Source organism: Maniola hyperantus, chromosome 23 (assembly GCF_902806685.2).
Source record: "Maniola hyperantus chromosome 23, iAphHyp1.2, whole genome shotgun sequence".
Lineage (NCBI taxonomy): Eukaryota > Metazoa > Arthropoda > Insecta > Lepidoptera > Nymphalidae > Maniola > Maniola hyperantus.
In genome coordinates, this window is record NC_048558.1 from 9,168,488 (window position 1) to 9,192,719 (window position 24,232).

The following is a 24,232-nucleotide window of genomic DNA, read 5'->3' on the forward strand; positions in this document are numbered from 1 at the left end:
CGTCTCATCGTCGGCTCACTACTGAGCATTGGTCTCCTCTTCAGAATGAGAAGGGTTTGGCTATAGCCTATCACTGGACATTTGCGGATTGGCAGACTTCACACACCTTTGAGAACATTATGGAGAACTTTCAGACATGTAGCTTTTCTCACGATGTTTTCCTCCACCGTTAAATTAAGTAAGTAATATTTAATTGCTCAAAAGTAACACACATATTACTCCGAAAAGTTAGAGGTGCGTGCCTGGGATCAAATCCCGGACTCTCCCTGGTACATATGGCGTGTTTAATTCTGGTATTCCTCAAGAAGATTGCGATTGCAATTTTGTTTCAAATGATTTAATAGGTTTGTATTTAAAGCAGTTCGTTACTTTGCAGAATTCCACGGCATACGAGTATGATAAAGGACTGTAAAATTTTACCGATGACACCTATAGTCCGCGACAGGTCGAGATGGCAAGCGGGTTATGAAGCGGGGAGATACCCCGCACACCCGCACGTCAGCCTGGTTAGCGCGGGGGCTGTGCGGGTGTGCGTGACGTTCCCTCCCCGATTGGCATTTCAACCTGTCGCGCCCTAAGGCAATGCCTCCACGGCAAACGGAACAAACGTATAACCCGTTTACTAAAAGATTGGACCTGGCGTTGATTAATAATTTGAAAAAAATTAAAAACTCAACAAGTGGCAGACAAAAATTCGTAGTACGTGTATCGTATCTTTGTCACTGATACCCGTACTACGAATTTTTGTCTGCCATTTGTTGAGTTTGTAATTTTATTCAAATTTTTAATCGACGCCAGGTCCAATCTTTTAGTAAACGAGTTGCATATATAATTTTGAGGAGTTTTAGAATCGGCTTTATACAGGTAAGCTGGCATAAAACCGGCAAATATTTTGTCCAAATTCAACACAAGGTAAACCAGGAGTGTTTAACTTGCTACAGTTATCTCAGGCCGCTAATCTTCAGTTCAAAGTCTGCACACAAGGATTTTGCCTTGTATTCAAAACCGCCATTTCTTAAGAGAAAAGAGGTGTAGTACGTATAGTTCGCGACAGGTTGAGATGGCAATCGGGGTATGAGGCGGGGGGACGCCCCGCACACCCGCACGTCACCCACGCTCGCCCGCACCGGGTCAGCACGGGGACTGTGCGGGTGTGTGGGGCGTTCGCTCCCCGATTGGCATCTCGACCTGTCGCTGGCCCGGCGTCTCCCTGGACGAGGGCTTAGTAACTAAGCAAGCTGGAAAAACCGGCCAAGTGCGAGTCAGGCTTGTGCAACGAGGGTTCCGTACTACAGTCATATTTTTTCGACATTTTGCACGATAATTCAAAAACTATGATGCATAAAAATAAATAAAAATCTGTTTTAGAATGTACAGGTGAAGACTTTTCTTATGATACCCCACTTGATATAGTTATCTTACTTCAAAAATTGAAAATACTAATCATTATAAGATCTGCTATAAGACCTACCTACCTGCCAAATTTCATGATTCTAGGTCAACGGGAAGTACCCTGACAGACCGACAGACAGACAGACAACAAAGTGATCCTATAAGGGTTCCGTTTTTCCTTTTGAGGTGCGGAACCCTAAAAAAGCTGAAAAACCTCCTGTATAGAAGGTTCTACCTAATTATTCAGAGCGATTAAAATTCACATCGAGCGCAACCTTTCATAAATACATAAGAAGACAGCCCGTCCTTCTGTCCGTCTGTCCGTGCACGTCCAATGAATTTGTAGACTCAGGAACTGTTTTCCTCTATGCAATTTGCGCATAATCTCGCACTATCCTACTGGACTAAGAGCCAGCGCGTGCCAGGCCTTCGTTATTTTATAAAAGCTGAAAGTGTCTCTGCGTATTGTTCCCAACGTGTTCCCAACACAGGGAGGAAGGATCAGCGTCTATGAAGTTTGGAACATGGTGTTGGTGGCTTTGGGAGATAACAGGTAATAAAAGCGTAAAAAATCTTACATCAAAGTACCTATAAAGTCTAATTTTTTACATTTCCTTCAAAAAAGTATTAGAAATCACGTCATGCATTGCCAGACACTTAGTATCGTGGCAACCCCCTGCCAGACCCCCTTAAACTTTTAAACTTTAAGGTCGTCTGGCAGGGGCTTGCCACGACATCACGTATCTAGAAATGAATAACGTGATTTCTAATACTAAAAAATTGACTTTATACCTACTTTGACGTAAGATGTTTTACACCTTTTTTACCTGTTATCTCCCAAATCCACCATGATCCAAACTTCATAGTCGCTGATCGTTCCTCCCTGTGTTGGGGACAATACGCGTAGAAACTTTCAGATTTTATAAAATAACGAATGTCTGGCACACACTGGCTCTCTCTCTATACAATTTGATATGTTTTATTCAATATCGATATGACAACCTATTGTTTTATAGCAGGATACAACGCCTTAACACGAGTAAGGTAAAATAGTCGTAAAATTATTCCAATCAGATATTGTCAACGTGATGATTGATGATTTGGGGGACCTATAGAGGCCTCTCCTTTGACGACCTCCCTGGCGCAGTGGTTAGCACTGTGGTCTTATTAGTGGGAGGTCCCGGGTTGGATTCCCGGCAGTGGAAATTCAAATTCAAAGTCAAATAATTTAATCAGAATAGGTAACTAGTAGGTAGGTAGGATAGGAGATACGCTAACTGATGGTCAAAATTATTGTTAACTAGCTGATGCCCGCGACTTCGTACGCGTCGATTTAGGTTTTTAAAATCCTGTGAGAACTCTTAAATGTCCTTCCCCGGGTTGCAAGCTACCTCTGTACCAAATTTCGTCAAAATCGGTTAAACGGTTGAGCCGTGAAAAGCTAGCAGACAGACAGACAGACAGACACACTGTCGCATTTATAATATTAGTATGGATTTGTAAGATGATCAGTGGTGATAATTAATTACGTAATTAAATTAAAGGAAAAAGCTTAAACTATTTGACGGATCGGGCTGGCATGCAGATAGCTATTATGACGTAGACATCCACTAAGAAAGGCCTTTAGAAAATTCAACCCCTAAGTGAGTAAACTAGGGGATTGATGTAGTCTACGCGGACGAAGACGCTGGCATGAGCTAGTTACAGATATATTTTATCATTATTAAGTGTGTAAAATTTAAATGACCTAAATTTTCAATGCTCTTTGAAGGTGTTAACACCTGAGTGGCTGATTAGCGCGTGTTCGAGTGTTCAGTTTGGTAGGTCTGCGATACTTTATTGTGCAACTGGCCTATGCTCGCGACTTCGTCCGCGTGCATTACACCAAGTCATAAACAGCTATCTGCATGCCAAATTTCAGCCCGATCCGTCCAGCAGTTTGAGCTATGCGTTGATAGATCAATCAGTCATTTAGTCAGCTTTTCCGTTTTTTTTGTCACCTGATGTTAAGTGATTTTTTTTTATTTTTTTTGTGTTAAGTGATTACCGCCGCCCATGAACATTTGCAGCTCCAGAGGAACCGCCGATGCGTTGCCGGCCTTTTAGGAATTAGTTGGTCCACCCCTTGAATAACCCCATGTTGTAATCTAAAGAGAACACCGCCGAAGGGAGTTGATTCCACAGTGTGCATATGCGTGGAAAAATGGATCTGGCACAACCGATGGTCGAAGTACTCCAGAAACCCAAGTGGTGAGGGTGGAATTGATTGCGGTGGCGTGCGGTGCGGTTGTAGAAAAAGGAGGGTGGAATGAGATTAAACAACTCTTCGGAACACTCTCCGTTACAGAGGCGGTAGAACACGCAAAGAGAGCTTACGTCTCTGCGGTGTTCCAGGCTTTCCAACGAGCCGGTTAGTTTGGGATCGTCCACAAGTCGAGCCGTTTATAAAGATACTAGCTTAGGCCCAGTATCCACCTAAGCGGAGAAGAGAGGAGATGCGTTCAATCGACCAATCAGATTCAAAACAGATGACGTGAAAAAATTATCACGTCATTTTTTAAAAATCGTATTGGTTTACTGTACAATCTCCTCTCCGCTCCGCTTAGGTGGACACCGGGCCTTATGCTCGCGACTTAGTCCGCGTACAGGTCAAGACTTGTGGTGCACTATACAGAGGTCCGACGAAGCCGTCTAGACTCTAGACTAGACAGCAATCGTGCGGGACCACATGAAATGTGTTTTCCTACAAAAAAGTCGAGACTACGTTGCGTTCTCATAATTGCAAACTCACGACTTATTTGTTTTTGAGGAATATAGGTAATACCTAATGTTCCTTGTAATGACGTCACTGATACATCGCTAATACGCACAGACATGTGCTAATACGCAATTTGTACCTTTATTAGTTACCTGTAGTATATAAGATGTAACCAGATCGCTAGCAAAACTTAGCGTTATTGTTTTTCTACCTAAACACAATCCAATTGCAATAACTATTTGCCTCATTTTGTAGTTTTAGTGATTTAGTATTTTTCAACCCCGCAATGTATAGCGTGCAAAAATAGGGTCAATACCCCACCTACGACGTGGCATTGACTCCGAGTGGCCTACTTACGCAACGTTCGATGACCTTTAGCTTCAGTCAGATGTTTTATTTGCAATATATCGTGAACTTTTACAAAATGTAGGATTTTTCAAGATATTTTCGCGTTTTTATTGGTGTTATCATATCAGTAATCATCAGTAGTATTATTTGTTCGTTTTTGCTAGCGTTCTGGTTACAGCCCTGTATAAGAAAAAGAAATATTCTCGCTGTTCTACTTCAAAGACCAAAGTAGAACAGCGAGAATACGCAATACTTTTACACACATGTTTTCAAAAACATTCGAAATTCAATTAGAAAACATAGTTTCGTTGGTGATTGGTTGATGATTGTTTCGAAATTCCCACGGGATAGGGAATAAAGGAGATTTATATTATATATATTTTAAAGCGCTTGGCTGTAATTAGACCTGTGGCCCTACCGCGGTTGTTTGACAGCTACAATGTCACAATCGCAATAATCTCTGATTGGTTAATGCTCGCTCACTATTGGCTACAATGCGTTGTTGCAACAAGAATGGCACAAATTCAGCCAATCAGAACAATTGAGATTGTAATAATGATTGATGCAGGTTTTAGACAATCGCCCTGCCGGTGGCAAGTGATGATGCAGCCTAAGATGGAGCGCGCTTGCCTAGAAGATGCCTATTCACTCTAGACTTGAAGGTACCTATATTATAATTGGAGGGGAAAACTGATGCTGGAAGGGCGTCTCAACGAACCGCTAGGAAACGGTTCGAATTGGAAACGAGGAGGCAAATCGCTTCGTACTTATCCATGGAATTTTGACTACGCACGAGTTGAAACCTTGGCGATGCCGTGCCGTACGATAGTAGAAAGGTGAAGGAGGAACCAGGGCGAAAAGTTCTTGAGCACACTCTCCGAAATAAATCCTGTAGAATACCGATAGACGGGCAGCTTTGCGCCGATTTTTCAGCCGATCGTTGAGCACAGCCGCGGGCGATGGCTAGTATTGTTTATTGTGTATGAACTCAATTATCTAATGAGTAAGAATAATTACTGCACACAGATAATGAGCGTCTCACGCGGCACGTATGTGTCCAACAAAACATTAATTATTATTTATTTAACAACTAGCTGCCCCGGCGAACTTCGTACCGCCAAAGATAATATATTAAACAAGTACAGATCGCTCACTCTCTATTTAAAATTGTAACTAGTTCAAGACTATTACTAGATGGCGTCACTTCGTTCGTATGAAATATATTTTTTATGGATTTGACGAAATATCATATTTTACTTGTCTGGTTCATCAAATTTATTTATATTTAGTAACAAAATACAAAATTTTCACAACATCACCACCGGAAAAAGCTAATTCTTAATTTTAATTATTGACTCATTGAACTTTACGATATCCATAGCATTTTGCTTTGGATAGCTGAAGTAGTATTACAAAATTCCAGTAGATGGCGTAACAAAATGACTTGTTACTTGAAAATAAATAAATTCGATAACTCACATTTTAGCTTGCACAATAATGCCATCACACTATAAGGAGTTGACCTACAAGGTACCGGCGACTTAAAGGAGTTTTACGCAAGCTTTAAATGAATGTATGACGTTAGCGATCTTACTTGTATATATTATCTTTGGTACCGCCTAACAGTCGAATCTTTTCAAGGATTTTTTTTAAATTTTTCTCTCCGTATGAACCATCCTCGTACTTAGAATAGAATAATGTTTATTCGAGGTATATAGGTGGTACATGGTGTAGGCAATATCGTCCTGTACAGCAGTGCAACACCTCGAACAGGTAGGCCACTCAGCTTGTGTTGAGACGTCGGGCCCCTCAGACACAAACCTCTAGAGCAAATATCTGAGGTACCAGATGCCCCAACGCTGATTTTCAGTGACCGCCTTTTAAATCTAAATATATAAAAGGAAAAGGTGACTGACTGACTGACTGACTGACTGACTGAATGACTGACTGACTGACTGACTGATCTATCAACGCACAGCTTAAACTACTGGACGGATCGGGCTGAAATTTGGCATGCAGATAGCTATTATGACGTAGGCATCCGCTAAGAAAGGATTTTTGAAATTTCAACCCCTAAGGGGGTGAAATACGGGTTTGAAATTTGTGTAGTCCACGCGGACAAAGTCGCGAGCATAAGCTAGTATTACCTAAACGTCAGTGGCATAGAATATATAAAGTTGGCGAGTAAATGGATAAATAAAATGAAATAAAGTGTTTACAGTTTTTAAATTTAAAGTGATATAGGACATAAAAGAAGAAATAAGAAATTACTTCACTACTATTTAAATACTTCAACGAGTACTGGTAAGTGGTAAGTGGTAACACTTAATATTTGAAGACTTGGGTTACTTCACTTAAATACGAGTAGACAGATTATATCCTTGCTATCTCTCGGTATAGTTTACACGCGGTCGAGTCACAACAATTGAGTAGGCAATTATTAAATTTACCTCATCCTACCGTATATCCTTTCCTCCCACGGGATTCTTGGCGGGAATTATCTGACGAGACGGGTCAGGTGACTGAAGTGTAGACTAGTCTTCCTACTTTGTGGAGGAATACCGCTTCGTGATAATTAAGGCTATTTGATTCGGTAAACTGATAGTAAAGAGCGGTGATAACCTTTTTTTTTTTTTTTATTCATTATAGGTGTACGCTTGACCACAATCACACCTGATGGGAAGTGATGATGTGGCCTAAGATGGGACGCGTTTACCTAGAAGATGCCTATTCACTCTTGTTTTAAAGATACCCGGGTTGTAATTGGTAGGAAACCATAGAGCAGAAACAAAGAGGAGATGTTGTATTAAGATTTCCCTATGAAATATCGAGTGACATTTTGCGGGGTGAGGGGTTGTGGAACGCCGCCCACTTCTCAATTTTCCTTCTGCGGGTTAGTAGCAAAACTACTCGCTTAGCGACCTAACATCGATATATTGATGTCACTACATAGTTCAGCTATCTCACACTAGATGTCAATAAGTGTAGAAATTACGTATAAAATTACTTACAAATGAAATGTGATACCATTCATAGCATCAGAACGTCTGTCTGAATAACTTTGACACGATAAAACACAACACTTCATCCTTTTGTTCTTAAAAACGCGAAAACACACCGATAATACGAGTCTCAATATATGTGAACCTGACGAACGCAGACAGCATACTAACTAAGGCCCCGCCCACAGTGATGACGTCAGGACCTAGTTGAAAATCACAGTGCACAGTTGCTTAGGCCAACTCCTCTTCGTTTCTGCTCTGTGTAGGAAACACATCGCGGAAGAGTATTCCAAACCTTAGCCATACGTATGAGGAATGATGACGCAAAACGTTTCGTGCGTGTAGATGGAATGTCGACGACATAAGGATGGAAACTCGCCCGACGTCTTGCGGTTCGGTGGTAAAATGGTGAAGGGGGGACAAGATCGAAAAGTTCCTGAGCACACTCTCCGAAATATATCCTATAAAACACTGATAAGCCGGCGACCTTGCGGCGGTGATCGAGACTTTGTAGTTTCGCCAGTAAACCTAGTGGTTTAAGACGTTGGTGTTCTATACGGGAGGTCAAGGGTTCGATCCCGATTTAATATTAGCCATATTAAATGACTAATATTCCCCTTTCCTCTCCAATTAAGCGTCAGGCGTGTGCTAGGAGTAGGTACGACAATAGTGCAACGGGCGGGATTTGAACCGTCGACCTTTCGGTTTTCAGTCCACTCCTATACCCGTTGAGCTATTGAGGCTCACTTCTAACTTTATGAAGTTAGATGCGTTTTTTAACAATAAAATATCACTTGCTTTAACGGTGATGGAAAACATCGTGAGGAAACCTGCATGCCTGAGAGTTCTCCATAATGTTCTCTAAGGTGTGTGAAGTCTGCCAATCTGCACTCGAGCAGCTGGACAAGATATACTTTTGAGCTCTTGTATTTTGAGCTTTTGAGCTATTGATTGATTCAGGTTGTAAGCGTGGCGCGAAATGGCCGTTAACTTTGAAAAAATGTAAAGTCCCGGCGCGTTGGCCAAAATCTTTAAAGCCCTTTGTGTAGTCCACGCGCAGGAAGTCGCGGGCATAAGCTAGTTCTATATAATCTTGGTAATCACCTCAGTTCCTCATCCGTCGTAGACGCATCGCGTGCGTGCAGCATCCGCACAGATAAGATCGCGACTTTGGACCGGGTCGGACCTTAGCCCTGAATTGACTCCTTTAAGGACAATACTAAACACAAAGGTTCTGACGTAATTACGCAACTAGGATTCAGTTAAAATCAGAAAATATAATCTTCTTGTTTTTAGGGTTCCGTACCTCAAAATGAAAAAACGGAACCCTTATAGGATCACTTTGTTGTCTATCTGTCTGTCCGTCTGTCGTGTCTGTCAAGAAAACGTATAGGGTACTTCCCGTTGACATATACCTAATCATGAAATTTGGCAGGTAGGTAGAGCTTATAGCACAAGTAAAGGAAAAAATCCGAAAACCGTTAATTTGTGGTTACATCACAAAATAAAATTAACAATATATTAGTATTTTCAACTTTCAAAGTAAGATTACTATATTAAGTGGGGTATCATATGAAAGGTCTTCACCTGTACATTCTAAAACAGATTTTTATTTATTTTTATGCATCATAGTTTTTGAATTATCGTGCAAAATGTCGAAAAAAGACGACTGTTGTACGGAACTCTCATTGCGCGAGCCTGACTCGCACTTGGCCGGTTTTTTATTAAGATACAAGTTAGCCCTTGACTGCAAGACTTGTAACTTTGTAGCACATAGTGCTTTTGAATCGTCGCTGAATTTACCACTGGTTCGGCCCTCTTACCGAAAGAAGAACCAGCAAGAAACTCGGCGGTTGCTCTTTTAAAATGTGGTTCTATTGCCATATTATAGCGGACCGACAGCAAGAGACCATTTTTTGTCAGCAATCATGACACTGACAAAAACGTGGCACTTTTCCTGTTATCTAGGACTAGATGGCGGGTAAGCCTAATAATGTAGGGCATTATTCGAGGAAAATTCTTTGCGGAAAATCCGATAGATGTTGTCATAGGTAGGTACTTAGGTAGGTACATCAGAATATATTGAGGAAAACGACTATTTGTTTAATATTAAAAATATGAGAAATTCGTTACACTTATAAATGCATTTTTAAGTTCTCACGCGTTATTTTAACTTTTTGTGTCAACTGTAATGTCAAAAGTACGACTTTAGTCCTTACTAGTTTATGCTCGCGACTTCGTCCGCGTGGCCTACGCAAATTTCAAACCCCTATTTCACCCATTTAGGGGTTGAATTTTCAAAAATCCTTTCTTAGCGAATGCCTACGTCATAATAGCTATCTGCATGCCAAATTTCAGCCCCATCCGTCCAGTAGTTTGAGCTGTGAGTCGATAGATCAGTCAGTCAGTCAGTCACCTACATTTATACATTTAGATGTAAGAAAAGGTACGAGAACTATTAAAATAACACGGAGTTTAAGTAAATGAGTGTACCACATTAGTGTAACGACCGTGTAATGGCCCATTTGACTGGTTTGCATATCGTAAGTGATACTTTGCCACTTAGGTCTTCCTATACAATATAGGGTTGTCACTTTTGGAAATTTTTTAGGGTTCCGTACCTCAAAAGGAAAAACGGAACCCTTATAGGATCTCTTTGTTGTCTGTCTGTCAATCATGAAATTTGGCAGGAAGGTAGGTCTTATAGCAGAAAAATCTGAAAACCATGAAATTGTGATTATGTCACAAGAGAAAAACTAAACTATGTTCATGAACAACTATTGCTATGTATTTTCAACTTTCATAAGGTAGATTACTATACCAAGTGGGTTATCATATGAAAGGGTTTTACGTGTACATTCTAAAACAGATTTTTAGTTATTTTTAGGCACAGTAGTTCTTGATTTATCGTGCAAAATGTCGATAAAATACGATTATAGTACGGAACCCTCAGTGCGCGAGTCTGACTCGCACTTGGCCGGTTTTTTAACTTACATGGCGGGCATTTTTTTAATTGGTTGTTATAGCGGCAACAGAAATACACACTCTGTGAAAATTTCAACTCTCTACGTATTACAGCTCATGAGACACAACCCGCTGACAGACAGACGGACAGAGAGTGGAGGCTTAGGCTTAATAGGGTCCGTTGGCATCCTATGGGTAAGGAGCCTTAAAGATGGTGTGACCAGGGTTGTCAGTCAGTAGAATATTATTAAGACACATTCTGTCGATAAGTTCAATGCTTGTTCAATCAAATCAATCAATGTATAATGTTATAGTTATTGGACTAAGAGTCAGCACGTGCCAGACCTTCGCTATTTTATAAAAGCTGAAAGTTTCTCACCCTTGAACTTTTAAACTTTGAGGGCGTCCTATAGGGGGTTCCCACGACACTAAGCGTCCGGTGATTTTTAATACTATTCTGAAGAAAATATAAAAAAATTAAACTTTATAATTTGACGAAACATTTTTTTTACACCTTTGTTACCTGGTGCTCGATTGCGGTCGAATGACAGGTATAATGTATCTGTATCTTTTTGATATAACAGGACGTGTTTTATCAAAAAGATACAGCTTTCATAAAAGCAATTTTTTTCTATTTAAATAGATTATAATATAGTTAAGTACTTTTGTGTGTTAAGTGATTTTTTTAGAAAGTAATTACTAATTAGCTGTAATAACTTTGCATCATGTACACGCTTTGGTTAAGACTGTTAGTGTATATTGTTTGTAATGTAATAATAAATAAAAAAATAATGTCACGATCACAAACACCTCTGAATAGTTGACGCTCGCTCACTATTGGCTACAATGCATTGTTGCAAGAAGAATCGCACAAATTCAGCCAATTACAACAATTGAGATTGTAATAATGATTGATGCAGGTTTCCAAATCCACCATGATCCAAACTTCATAGTCGCTGATCGTTCCTCTCTGTGTTGGGGACAATACGCGTAGAAACTTTCAGCTTATATAAAATAACAAAGGTCTGGCACGCGCTGGCTCTCTCTATATTATAAAGACCTGATAACAGCCATGTGACATTATAAGCGTACAGTCCACACTCAACTTTATTTATTTATTAGCATAAGATACGGTATGTTTACATTCGGTCAGTGGGACGGACGTGAGCAAACCCGCTTTGTATTGATTCATTTTTTTATTTTGTAGTGGGGTAATTATGCTGATTATGATTATCACGAAATGCCAATAATAACAATAGATATGTAATGTGTACAATGCAAGTTTATTTATTTTTATGTATGGAACTAAGTATGCTATAATGTATAGTCGGCGACAGGTCGAGATGGCAATCGGGGTATGAGGCGGGAGGACGCCCCGCACACCTGCAGTCTGCATGTCACCCGCGCTCGCCCGCAACGGGTTATCCCACGTTCCCACTTGTCGCATGATGTTCCAGGCCGGCACCACGGAGCAGCAGCGGAGATCTCAGCTGTGCTAGTGACGTCTAACCCCCAAGGGGGGAGAGCAGTGGCGTGCAAGTCATAGAGGCATAAATGCACTGTTTACCCCAGTTGTAATAGCTCAATGCATATTTTACATTTTGACCTGCCAGTAAACAGGTTCCTACCTAACTAATGCCTACCCTGGCTTCAAACCCTGTGCACGCCACTGGGGGAGAGTGAGCATAAGGGACTAGGAGGAGACATAAAACAGTTTGTAGGGAGTCAAGAAGGCGCCCCGGGAAAATGCCAAGAGCAAGTACCGAACGGGCGCCCTCCCGCGATTCGGCCCATATAACCGAGAGGTTGGTGGGGCTATGGGAGGTGGAGAGTTCCAGTGGTAGTACATTTTGACACAAAATTGATTTAGATACCTAGTATATTTTGGCACAAAATTGATTTCTGACAATATATCGCGCGTGAGAAGTCATTTTGTACGGACTATACAGGTTTTCTAGACAGGCACGACAGACTGACAGAACGGATAGACAACAAAATGATCCTATAAACGTTCCTTTTTTGTTGTTGAGGTACGGAACCTTAACGAAACCTGCTCCTCGATTACGGTAGAATGACAGCTACAATATCACGATCGCAATCATCTCATATGCCTTTGATTGGTTGACGCTCGTTCGCTATTAGCTACAATGCATTGTTGCAACAAGAATCGCACAAATTCAGCCAATCACAACAATTGAGTTTGTAATAATGATCGATGCAGGTTTTACGAAATCGACCTACAGATATTCACGAATCACGACCAGAAATCACGTCATTCTCGCAACCCACCAGGTGCGATCTACATAAGTAATCAAACTCTTTTTAGCGTAATTAGTGGCTGTAATTAGGAGATACCTAGTTACCGTGTAATTACCTACCGCAGTGCTAATGTTTGAGCAAACAAACAATGATATTAGAAGACCTCTTTTTCTTCTAATATCATTGCAAACAAACCGTTAATCACGTACACAAACAAGGTTAAAAAAACTCTTTTCGGGCGAAGATACTTTCACTCTAGGTATTACTTAGTACTCTAGGTATCAGGTATAAGTATTGGTGTAAGTCTCTTTCTCTTAGGCTGACGAAAATTGTTAAAAATATCGAAAGAAATCCAGCTGACTGAGAGCTTTCATCGAAAATGCCGTCTTTTTCTTTTGAAATATAACAGAACAGACTGGACTTCGTCCGCGTGAATTTAGGTTTTTTGAAAATCCCGTGGGAACTCTTTGATTTTCGGGGATAAAAAGTAGTCTATGTCCTTTCCTGGGATGTAAGCTAACTCTGTACCAAATTTCGTCAATATCTGTTAAACTGTTGGGCCGTGAAAAGCTAATAGAGTATAGACTCATAAGACTCGTAAAAAAAAAAAACAAAAAAAAAACTTTTTATTCAAATAAAAGTTTTACAAGTACTTTCGAATCGTCGGATGCATCTACCACTGGTTCGGAATGCCTTTCCTACCGAGAAGAACCAGCGAGAAGTAGGTTACAGAGGTATAACTTGCATACTGGAAATTTACATAGGCAACTTTTTATCCCGGAAAATCAAAAAGTTCCCGCGGGATTTTTAAATAACAACTCCATGCGGATGAAGTCGCGGGCATCATTTAGTAGGTTTTATTTCTTAGGGCACATGACCAATCGAGCCTGGTCTGCCACTACGCTAGGCGGTCAAAACTTTTTAACTTACCAATGTCCCCAAATAGCTATGCCCGATGTCCTCCTCCGAGGTGTCCCCAGAGACCAGGGTCTGCTGTTTCCCCCACTTCATTTCCACCTATCTTCGGCACTTTTTACTAAAATCTGGCGCTTTTACTATTTTCGTTTGCGGCACTTTTGGACGTTACTATTTATGTTTCGAATGCATTTTGATTTTTTCGGCTGTGTGCGTCGTTTGTTACGACGTTGTTTTATCGATGTCGATGATTGCTGGTATAAGTCCCGCAAATTGCTATTGCGCTGGAACCATGTCTCATTAACATCGAAATGACGGCATTAAATCCGTCGAAATAAAAATACCATCAGCTACAAACTTCAGTCTAGTGCTGACGTCAGTAAAATGGCGGCCACACGCATTAGCGGGCGAGGGCTTTATATCCAGTTTATCATCAGTAATTTTTTTTCTAGTTTTCTATCATCATCATGATCAACCCATCGCCGGCTCACTACAGAGCACAGCTCTCTCTCAAAGTGAGAAGGGTTTTGGTCATAGTCTACCACGCTAGCTATGTGCGGATTGGTAGACTTTACATACCTTTGATAACATTATGGAGAACTCTCAGGCATGCAGGTTTCCTCACGATGTTTTCCTGCACCCTTAACGCAAGTGTAAAACAGATTTTTATTTATTTTTATGCATAGATTTTGATTTATCGGGTAAAATGTCGAATACGACTGTAGTACGGAACCCTCGGTGCGCAAGTCTGACTCGCACTTGGCTGGTTTTTTCAAAGGGTCTCTCGCGTTGCGGCGCCGCGGCCGCGCGATGGGGATGGGTTTGAAACTAATCGGGCATACTCCGACTATAATTACGTGAGTCCAGCCGTAAGATATATTTTATATTTTTACAAATTAGTGCTGTTTTAGGATTTGTCTATGATGGAATCAGTACCCTTATTACAAATGCGAAAGTGTGTTTGTTTGTTGGTTTGTCCTTCAATCACGTCGCAACGGTGCAACGGATTGACGTAATTTTTTGCATGGGTATAATTTAAGACCTGGAGAGAGACATAGGCTATTTTTTATCCCGGAAAATCTAAGAGTTGCCATGGGATTTTCAAAAACCTAACTTCACGCGGACGAAGTCGCGGGCATCAGCTAGTATCTAAATATATAAAAGGAAAGGCTGACTGACTGACTGATCTATCAACGCACATCTCAAACTACTGGACGGATCGGGCTGAAATTTGGCATGCAGATAGATATTATAGCGTAGGCATCCGCTACGGAAGAATTTTAGAAAATTCAATCCCTAAGGGGGTGAAATAGGGGTTTGAAATTTATGTAGTCCACGCGGACGAAGTCGCGAGCATAAGCTAGTATTATTTTAAAATCATAGTTTTTACAATTTAAAACCTTGGTCTGTTATTTAAAACACTAATTTAAATAAAAAGGTCTCAGAAGTTATTATTTATTAAGTTAAATCAAAAAGGTGAGTAGGTAAGTCAAATGTAAGTAGGTAGATTTAAGAGATAATAACCCTATAATGAGTTGACTCATACTTTAATTTAATTACTTACTAGCTGAGGCCCGCGACTTCGTTCGCGTGGATTTAGATATTTGAAAATCCCGTGGGAACTCTTTCATTTTCCGGAATGAAAAGTAGTCTACGTCACTCTCCAGGTTATAAACTATACCCAAGCAAAAAACACGTCGACAAACAAACACACTTCCGCATTTATAATATATGAGTACTTATATCCTTGGGATATATCTATATTTAAAATTGTAATAAGATGCAATTAATGCAGAGCGGTGATGGTCTAGTGGTTAAGACGTCCGCCTTCTTTTCGGGAGATCGGGGGTTCGATCCGGGCACCATTAACTTTTCTGAGTTGTGTGCGTTTTAAAACAATTTCGACGACCTCCCTGGCGCTGTGGTCTTATGTGGGAGGTCCCAGGTTCGATTCCTGGCAGGGATTTTGATTTTATAATTTCTTAAGGTCTGGTCTGGTGGGAGGCTTCGGCCGTAGCTAGCTTACCACCCTACCGGCAAAGCCGTGCCGCCAAGCGATTTAGCGTTCCGGTACGATGCCGTGTAGAAACCAAACCGGCTTGGGTTTATTAAAAACTGCCATACCGCTTCCATCTTAGACTGCATCGTCACTTACCACCAGGTGAGATTGCAGTCAAGGGCTAACTTGTATCTGAATAAAAAAATAAAAAAAAGAAGCGTGGCAGACTATGGCTTAACCCCTTCTCACTCTGAGAGGAGACCCGTGCTCAGTAGAGGGCCGGTAATGGGTCGATCAAAGATCATGATTGGGATAGTCATTTAAAATTAAATTGAGATGCATTAAATTATTTTAAATTACAAGCAAGTGATATATTCAAATAATAACTTCACTCCCTATCAGAAAATACAAAAAAATTTGAATAATCCTTGTATTTCTTTTGTAAACGCACCACACCTCGTAATCGAAACAACAAAATTTTTTTTTTTTTTTTTTTTTTTTTTTTTTTTTTTTTTTTTTTTTTTTTTTTTTAAATCGCGATTTTTTTTTTTAAAGTGATCCAACACCTCGACCGGAGTGTCGGTTCAGGTAGACTGACCTAATCATGAGCGCCAACTCACGCTGAAAACTCTGAAACTTAAGCCGCGGACACACTATACTAATTTAACTAATTTTCCCGCTTCATTTTCAAGAAAGGATGTTACTCAATCATTTACTTGATAGCCCGGTGTTCTTTACATGACCAAATGAGACCTAAAGGATGGCTCAGCGGCGGACTGAAACCTAAACGGTCCATCGTTCATATCCTATTTGAACTACTCTCGCAATAAGCGAAGCGATTTGCCTCCACATTTCTGATTCGAAACGACAAGATTTGGAACATCCTTCCAGCATCAGTATGTGTACCTTGTGGTACCTTGAAGTCAAGAATTTAGAGCCTCAATAGCTCAACCGGTAAAGGAGTGGACTGAAAACCGAAAGGTCGACGGTTCAAACCCCGCCCGTTGCACTATTGTCGTACCTACTCCTAGCACAAGCCTGACGCTTAGTTGGAGAGGAAAGTGGAATATAAGTCATTTAACATGGCTAATATACTTTAAAAAAATAAAAAATAAAGAGTGAATAGGCATCTAGGCAAGCGCGCTCCATCTTACGCTGCATCATCACTTGCCACCAGGTCTGATTGCAGCCAAGCGCTAGTCTATAAATTTAAAAAGAAAATCCTAGGAAAAGCTTTTCCCTTAGTTATAGGAGCTGAAGTTGTGATAGCTTAAAGGTTAGGAGTCCTAACCAGAAAGCCGCCGGTGCCAATTAGCTTATTAGCTGCGCGAATCTAAATATACAAAAGGAAAAGGTGACTGACTGACTGACTATCAACGCACAGCTCAAACTACTGGACGGATCGGGCTGAAATTTGGTATGTAGATAACTATTATGGCGTAGGCAACCGCTAAGAAAGGACTTTTGAAAATTCAACCCCTAAGGGGGTGAAATATTGGTTTGAAGTTTGTGTAGTCCACGCGGACGAAGTCGCGAGCATAAGCAAGTAATTTAATAAAGCTTTGTGTCCAAAGCCTTACACATTTGTCATGGTCTCATCATAATATTATACCTACATACAGGGTGTAACCAGAACGCTAACAAAAACTTAGCGTTATTGTTATACTAACTACCTAAACACAATCCAACACCAATAACCATTTGCCTCATTTTGTAGTTTTTGTGATTTAGTATCTTTCAAACCAGCAATGTATAGCGCGCAAAACTCGTGTGGCCTACATACGCAACGTTCGTTGACCTCTAGCATCAGTCAGGTGTTTTATTTGCAATATATCGTGAACTTTTACGAAATTATAGAATTTTTAAATATTTTTTTCGGGGTTTTTTTTTGGCCAGCGTTCTGGTTACACCCTGTATAGTTTGTAAGAGTTTACAGTTCATATTAGCGAGTCCTCCAACATCGATAACTATAATGTTAATCGATGTCTATTCACAACACTAATTGGCCGATAAGTGTCCAATCCCGAATATTTGCACGTGATTTTTTTGAAATTTGGCTACCTAGGTACGTGTCGTAATTGTTAGCACTGTAGTCTTATAAGCGGAGAATACCAGGTTCGATTCTCGGTAGGGTCAATTCGGGAGTTTATCTTTTCAAAGTCAAAGTCAAATGATTTATAAAACAAGTGATATTTAATTACTTAAAACGCACGTAGCTCCGAAAAGTTAGAGGTGCGTGCCCGGAATCGAACCCCCGACCTCCGTTTAGAAGGTGGACGGCCTTGTTGATTAAAGCATTAGTTTAAAAGGAATAGCTAACTGATCTATCAACGCACAGCTCAAACTTACTGGGCGTACAGATAGCTATTAATATGATCTAGATATGTATCAATTAAGAAAAGATTTTTGAAAATTCAACCCCAAAAATAGGAGTTTGTAAGAAAGAAAGAAAGAAAACTAGTTTATTCATCTTATGCCTAAGGTAGGTACAAACAAACTTAAAATTAATGGTTAGTAGGTAGTAGTTAGTAGATAATAAGAAGTATTTAATAATTAATTTAATCTAAAAATAAAAATAAAAGGTGACTGACTGACTGACTGACTGACTGACTGATCTATCAACGCACAGCTGAAACTACTGGACGGATTGGGCTGAAATTTGGCATGCAGATAGCTATTATGACGTAGGCATCCGCTAAGAAAGGATTTTTGGAAATTCAACCCCTAAGGGGGTGAAATAGGGGTTTGAAATTTGTGAAGTCCACGCGGACGAAGTCGCGGGCAGAAGCTAGTTTAATCTAAAATTAGTTCTTGCACCCACTTGGCACAAGATGAAATGGCCCCAGCTCAGCATTAATGCTGCAGGTTTTAAGAATAAAACCTGAGCGCTGGTATTCTGCCGGGACCAACAAGAGTGACGTGCACGAGCTTAACAGTCTTCACCAACATCTGTGATTGACAGGATGAGTTCGATTGAACGGAGCTAAAATAAAAAATAGTCATTGTGTGAATGGCGTGTATGAGTATTTGTATGAGTATGGCGTGTAATTAAAAATCTGAGAGCATCAAGACCGGGAGCCGCAGCAGAAACAGCTGAAAACGGCAAGCGGCGCAAGTATGCCTCTCTTATAGAGAGTTACATTTTTGTGCCGTTTGCCGTGGAGACCCTGGGGCCATGGAGTCTTAGTGCTAAAAATTTTTTACGAGACATTTCACCGCGATTAATAGCCTCAACTGGTGACAGAAGGGCTGGCTCATTTTTTGCGCAACGGATCAGCCTGGCTGTCCAGCGCGGAAATGCAGCCAGTATTCTTGGCACCATTCCACGCGGTCATGATTTATATAGTAATTAGATAAGGCTAGCTTTAAGTTTTATTGTATTAAAAAAAAAAAAAAAAAATCTTAAAAACTTGCCGTTTTATATAAAGGTAATAGAAAGGCAAAAATTGTAATTTGTTTGAAATTCCGTTAGTTATGACTTTTGAGGTTTTTTGCATGAAAATTGGTATTTTAGGGTTTTACTTGACTGCATCATCGCTTACCACCAGGTGAGATCGTAGGCAAGGGCTAACTTGTCAACGAATAAACTTATCCACAACACAATTTCACAGCCAAGTCGTGCGGAAGTACGCACGACCGTGAATATTGTCACTCTTCACATTAGGCTAAGTGTTCACAGTACTTACCTAATTACGCCGGTTAGGCCTATTTAAACTACACTAGCTTGCCCAAGACTTCGTCCGCGTGGATTTAGGTTTTTAAAAATCCCGTGTTAACTCTTTAATTTTCCAGGATAAAAAGTAGCCTATATCCTTCCCCGGGATGTACTCTGTAACTCTGTACCAAATTTCATCGAAATCGGTTAAACTGTTAGGCCGTGAAAAGACATTAATCTATATATATAAAATTCAAAGTCCTGACTGACTGACTGACTGACTGAAATAGATATCAACGCACAGCCTAAACCGCTTGGCCTAAAGACATGAAATTTGGAAGGTCAATTCTTTGTGAAGAGTAGGTATCCACTAAGAAAGGATTTTTCGAAATTCCACCCCTAAGTGGGTTAAATGGGGGATGGAAGTTTGTATGAAAGTCGGTCATTTTTCAAGTTATTTGCTTGAAAATTGCTATTTGGGTTTTCGGTTACAAATGAAGAAATACGCGTCTCAGAATTTTCGGAAAGTTTGTCCATAAGGGTGGTAAAATAGGGGATGTAAGTTTGTATGGAAAAGTTTTAATTATTGATATTATAATTGACTAGAAATTTGGAAACTAGGTTTTTTGTTGAGGTACGGTGTCAGCTAAGAAACGACTATGAGAAATAATCCCCCCCCCCCCCCCCCCCCCCTAAAGGAGTGAAATGGGGGTTGGAAGGTTATATGTGTTATTCGGTGCTGTTCAGGGTGCGCGTCCAGATGTTATAATGTTTGTTTCTGAAAAAATGCCATTTGTTTCCTGTAGGCCACGCGGGCGAAGCATGTAGTCCCGTTGTCCCCGTTAGCCGTATCCCCGTTAACGGGGACATCGGGATTTGAATAAAATTATTAAAAACTTATCCCGTTGTCCCCGTTGTCATTTCCGTTTAACGGGGACATCGGGATTTGAATAAAATTATTAAAAACTTATCCCGTTGTCCCCGTTATCAATTCCCCTTCAACGGGGACTGCGGTAAATGAACATAATTGTTAAAAACTCTTTCCGTTGTTTTCGTACTCTGCTCCCTTTGACAGTATCCGAGAGTCGACATTATTATTTAATTAAACTAAGTACTTCTTTGGGAGCCAGTGGTCAAAGTCGTACGTGCCAAATCTTTTTGCAAATAAAGATATTTATTTATTTATTCATTATTTATTTATTATGAGTGAAGTTGGCAGTGGGAGACGTCGAGCATTCTGATTGGTCAAAAAAGTCCTCCTCCAGAAAAGTATCTTATTACTTTCTATGATATTAGTACAATAGTACTTATAACTCTATGATTGCAAAATTGACATTCGAAACGGCCAATCAGAGACGGCCTCATAATGACCAGCAAATTGTCAAAATATCATTGCCTTACAATATCACTATAGTGTCCCCGTGACATTACAATGACACTAAAACCAGACCGTTAAATTTTGAGAAATGAAGTCGATTGACAATCTACCGTTTAATTATAATATCACTACTGAAATTATAATATCACTGCTTTGACAATATACCTGCGACATATACACGCTGAAATTTTAATGGTTGTTTTCCCCAAAAGCAAAATGATTGTCGTGGTATTACAATCGATTTATAAATAAATAAAAATATTTGAGTCAAAAATGACAAATTTACAATCGAGAAAAGACCTCGAGAGAGACCTCGAACCAATAGTGATACCACGTGCGTGCAGGCTAGTTTATGCCATATCACTACGCGCGAGAGCTTATTTTGCTCTAAACTTTTTCACTTTATTGACAGCGTGGTTCCAGTGGATGTACCTACCCACTATTCACGTTACATCTAGGGAGGTACTACTGTTTCTCACACTTTAGAGTTGTCGATTTTTTTTTAATTATTTTAAGATAAAAACATTTGTATTTTTTAAGTTTAACTCAAAATTTCCATAGTACTACTGAGGGCAAATCGTTCTGCTGCGGGAAGACAAACACTAAAATTTCACCGTGTATATAGAAATATCACTCACTCACTGAAGTAAAAATCGACATTTAGGTTATTAAGTTTAAATAATAAAAATCTGTATAAGTCAGTTTGGGAAATTCCCCTCGTAAGGGTGGTAAAATAGTTTTATAGAAAAGTTTTAAATATTGTTATTTTAACTTGCAATTTGAAACGTAAGTTCTTTCTAGGGGGTAGGTATCAGGTAAGAAGATTCCCCCCTATGGGGATGAAAGGGGGGTCAATGGTTGTATGAAAGACCTATGTTTTTGAAGTTAGAGACGTGAAAATTGTCATTTAGGTTACTAGCTTTAAATAATAAAAATCTGTATAAATCATTTTAGATAATCCCGCGACTTCGACCGCGTAAAATTTCTGGTTTCTCATGAGATCAGAAATTTTCCCGCTGCAAAAGGCGTCACTAACCTACTCACCTTAAGGCACAGAACCCAGAATACCTAAATGCCAATTTTCATATCTATTACTTCAAAAACATAGGTTTTTCATGTAACCTTTCAACCCCCATTTCACCCCCATCTGAAAAAGAAAGATTTTACAAAAATACACTCCATTTTCGTAAAATCTTTCTTTATCAGATACTTTTTTTTTTTTTAATTACCAACATAAAGAATGTTTAACAAATCTAATTAAGACACAGCAAAAAACCACGAAGGTTTAAAAAGTGTGTCATTCCGTCTATTTCTTAATACATAATAATAGTGCTTCTATAAACAATTTACATTGTTTATAGAAGCACTTATTACATTACATTTGATACAAAAACTTACCCCTTAAAAAGAATATTCGCTTACAAAATTTCATCCCCTATTCTACAAACCTTAAGAGGGGATTTTCCAAAATAACTCAAGCCTATTGGCGATTTTCATACCTATAACTTCAAAAACATAGGACTTTCATATAACCTTTTAACTCCAATTTTACCTCTGTAAAAAAACCTCTATGTTTTCGTAAAAAAATCTTAGATAAGCGTAGGAGTTGCAAGTTTATTACGGTTCCTAGCTAGTCTGTCGTGGAAATCACCGTTTTTTTGTAACGGAGAATGTTATGTCTAACAAAAATTATTATATTATTGTAAATATATTGAGAAGCTACTATAAGAATATCTATTTCCTTAAATTTCTCTCCTAGGGAATCGCGCGGTTTTAAATTATAAATTGCACGTATTGCCCTTTTTTGTAATACGATTTTTTTCCAATATCTGCTGCTTTACCCCATAGCAAGATTCCATAAGACTGTGGAATTGACTCTCGGATACTGTTAACGGGGGCAGAGTACGGAAACAACGGAAAGAGTTTTTAACAATTTTATTCATTTACCGCAGTCCCCGTTGAAGGGGAATAGAGAACGGGGACAACGGGATAGATTTTCAATAATTTTATTCAAATACTGTTGTCCCCGTTAAACAGAAACGACAACGGGGACAACGGGATAAGTTTTTAATAATTTAATTCAAATCCCGATGTCCCCGTTAACGGGGATATCGATAACGGGGACAACAGGACTACACCGGGCGAAGCCGCGGGCAGAAGCTAGTAATATTAGTAAGGATGGAGAACTCTCAGGCATGCAAGTTTCCTTCACCGTTAAAGCCTACCGTGGGAATTTCACTAATAGTTAAGTACTAATCCTTATAACTATTATCATTCTAAAAGCTATATTATTATAGGAATATGAACTCTATAATCATAGCAGTAAGAAGTTAAGACTGAATATAAAATCTAGATCTCTGGGGATAATATACGCTATTCAATAAGTAAACCTTGGAATTATTTATAGGTCGTTTGTTAATAGTATACAGTACGCGGCCGAAAGTAATGTACATCGATATTTAGAACGGGGTAGCAGATTTGTAGAGCGTTGTCCCTGTCATTGAGACCGACAAAACGTCATATAGGTATGAGTGACAGAGACAACGCTCTACAAAGCCAAAATGTCGAAAAAATATTTAATATCACTCAGCGAAGGAAAGGAATTTCACCCTCACCATCTGGGTGTCTGGTGCACTTCGACCGTCCGCTGCGCCAGATCCTTCTTTCCACGCACGTGCAAACTGTGGAACCAACTCCCATCGGCGGTGTTCCCACTAGATTATAACATGGGGTTATTCAAGGGGCGGACCAACTAATTCCTAAAAGGCCGGCAACGCATCGGCGGCTCCTCTGGTGCTGCAAATGTTCATGGGCGGCGGTAATCACTTAACATCAGGTGACCCGCCTGCTCGTTTGCTCGCTATATCTATTAAAAAAAAAAGCGAAACGGACTGGAGGAAACTATAAGGCTTCCTTGTTGGAACTTAAAAACTATGGAACTGACTGAAACTATGGAACTTAAAAACTCACCTAGTTACATAATCTAGTGCTCACGGTGTCTAGTACTTACCACTATTTATAGCTAGCCGCTAGTTACTAGATCAAGTGTTCGATAATGCCCACTTATATTATTATAATAATTATATTAACTAGCTTATGCTCGCGACTTCGTCCGCGTGGACTACAAAATTTCAAACCCCTATTTCACCCCCTTAGGAGTTGAATTTTCAAAAATCCTTTCTTAGCGGATGCCTACATCATAATAGCTATCTGCATGCCAAATTTCAGCCAGATCCGTCCAGTAGTTTGAGCTGTGCGTTGATAGATCAGTCAGTCAGTCACCTTTTCCTTTTATATATATAGATGAAAGAAGATAACTTTCAGACTTTGTGAGTTTTCATACACATAATTATGAAAATATGACTTTTCATGTCATTTTTTCACATGCTATTTGTGAAATGGCCCATCTCTACTACACAGAGATGCCACTCCACGATTCTGTGCCACGATACGAGCTCTATATGGCCGCTCACGAAGTAGGCACGTAATCAATATATATAAAAGGAGAAGGTGACTGACTGACTGACTGACTGACTGACTGATCTATCAAGTCTAGTAATAT

General features: G+C 39.8%; 2 protein-coding genes across 13 annotated transcripts in view; one reads left to right on the forward strand and one right to left on the reverse strand.

Moving 5' to 3' along the window:
* Positions 1 to 24,232, forward strand: part of daw (dawdle) — a 104,854-nt gene that overhangs the window by 53,422 nt on the left and 27,200 nt on the right. The window lies entirely within an intron of this gene.
* The window catches only part of ClC-a (chloride channel protein 2), a 68,602-nt gene that overhangs the window by 26,035 nt on the left and 18,335 nt on the right, over positions 1 to 24,232 (reverse strand). Inside the window, exons 1-2 of one of the 11 annotated variants that reach the window (XM_069506523.1) lie at positions 16,089 to 16,219; positions 13,654 to 13,892 (exon numbers count right to left, since the gene is read on the reverse strand). The exons of 1 other annotated variant lie outside the window; for it this stretch is intronic. In XM_069506523.1, the coding sequence (XP_069362624.1) occupies positions 13,654 to 13,734 (81 nt within the window). In that variant the 5' untranslated portion in view covers positions 13,735 to 13,892; positions 16,089 to 16,219. Of the gene's footprint in view, positions 1 to 13,653; positions 13,923 to 15,997; positions 16,220 to 24,232 lie in introns of those variants that run through there. 9 more of the 11 variants (XM_069506526.1, XM_069506527.1, XM_069506525.1 and 6 more) reach the window with 9 other exon arrangements.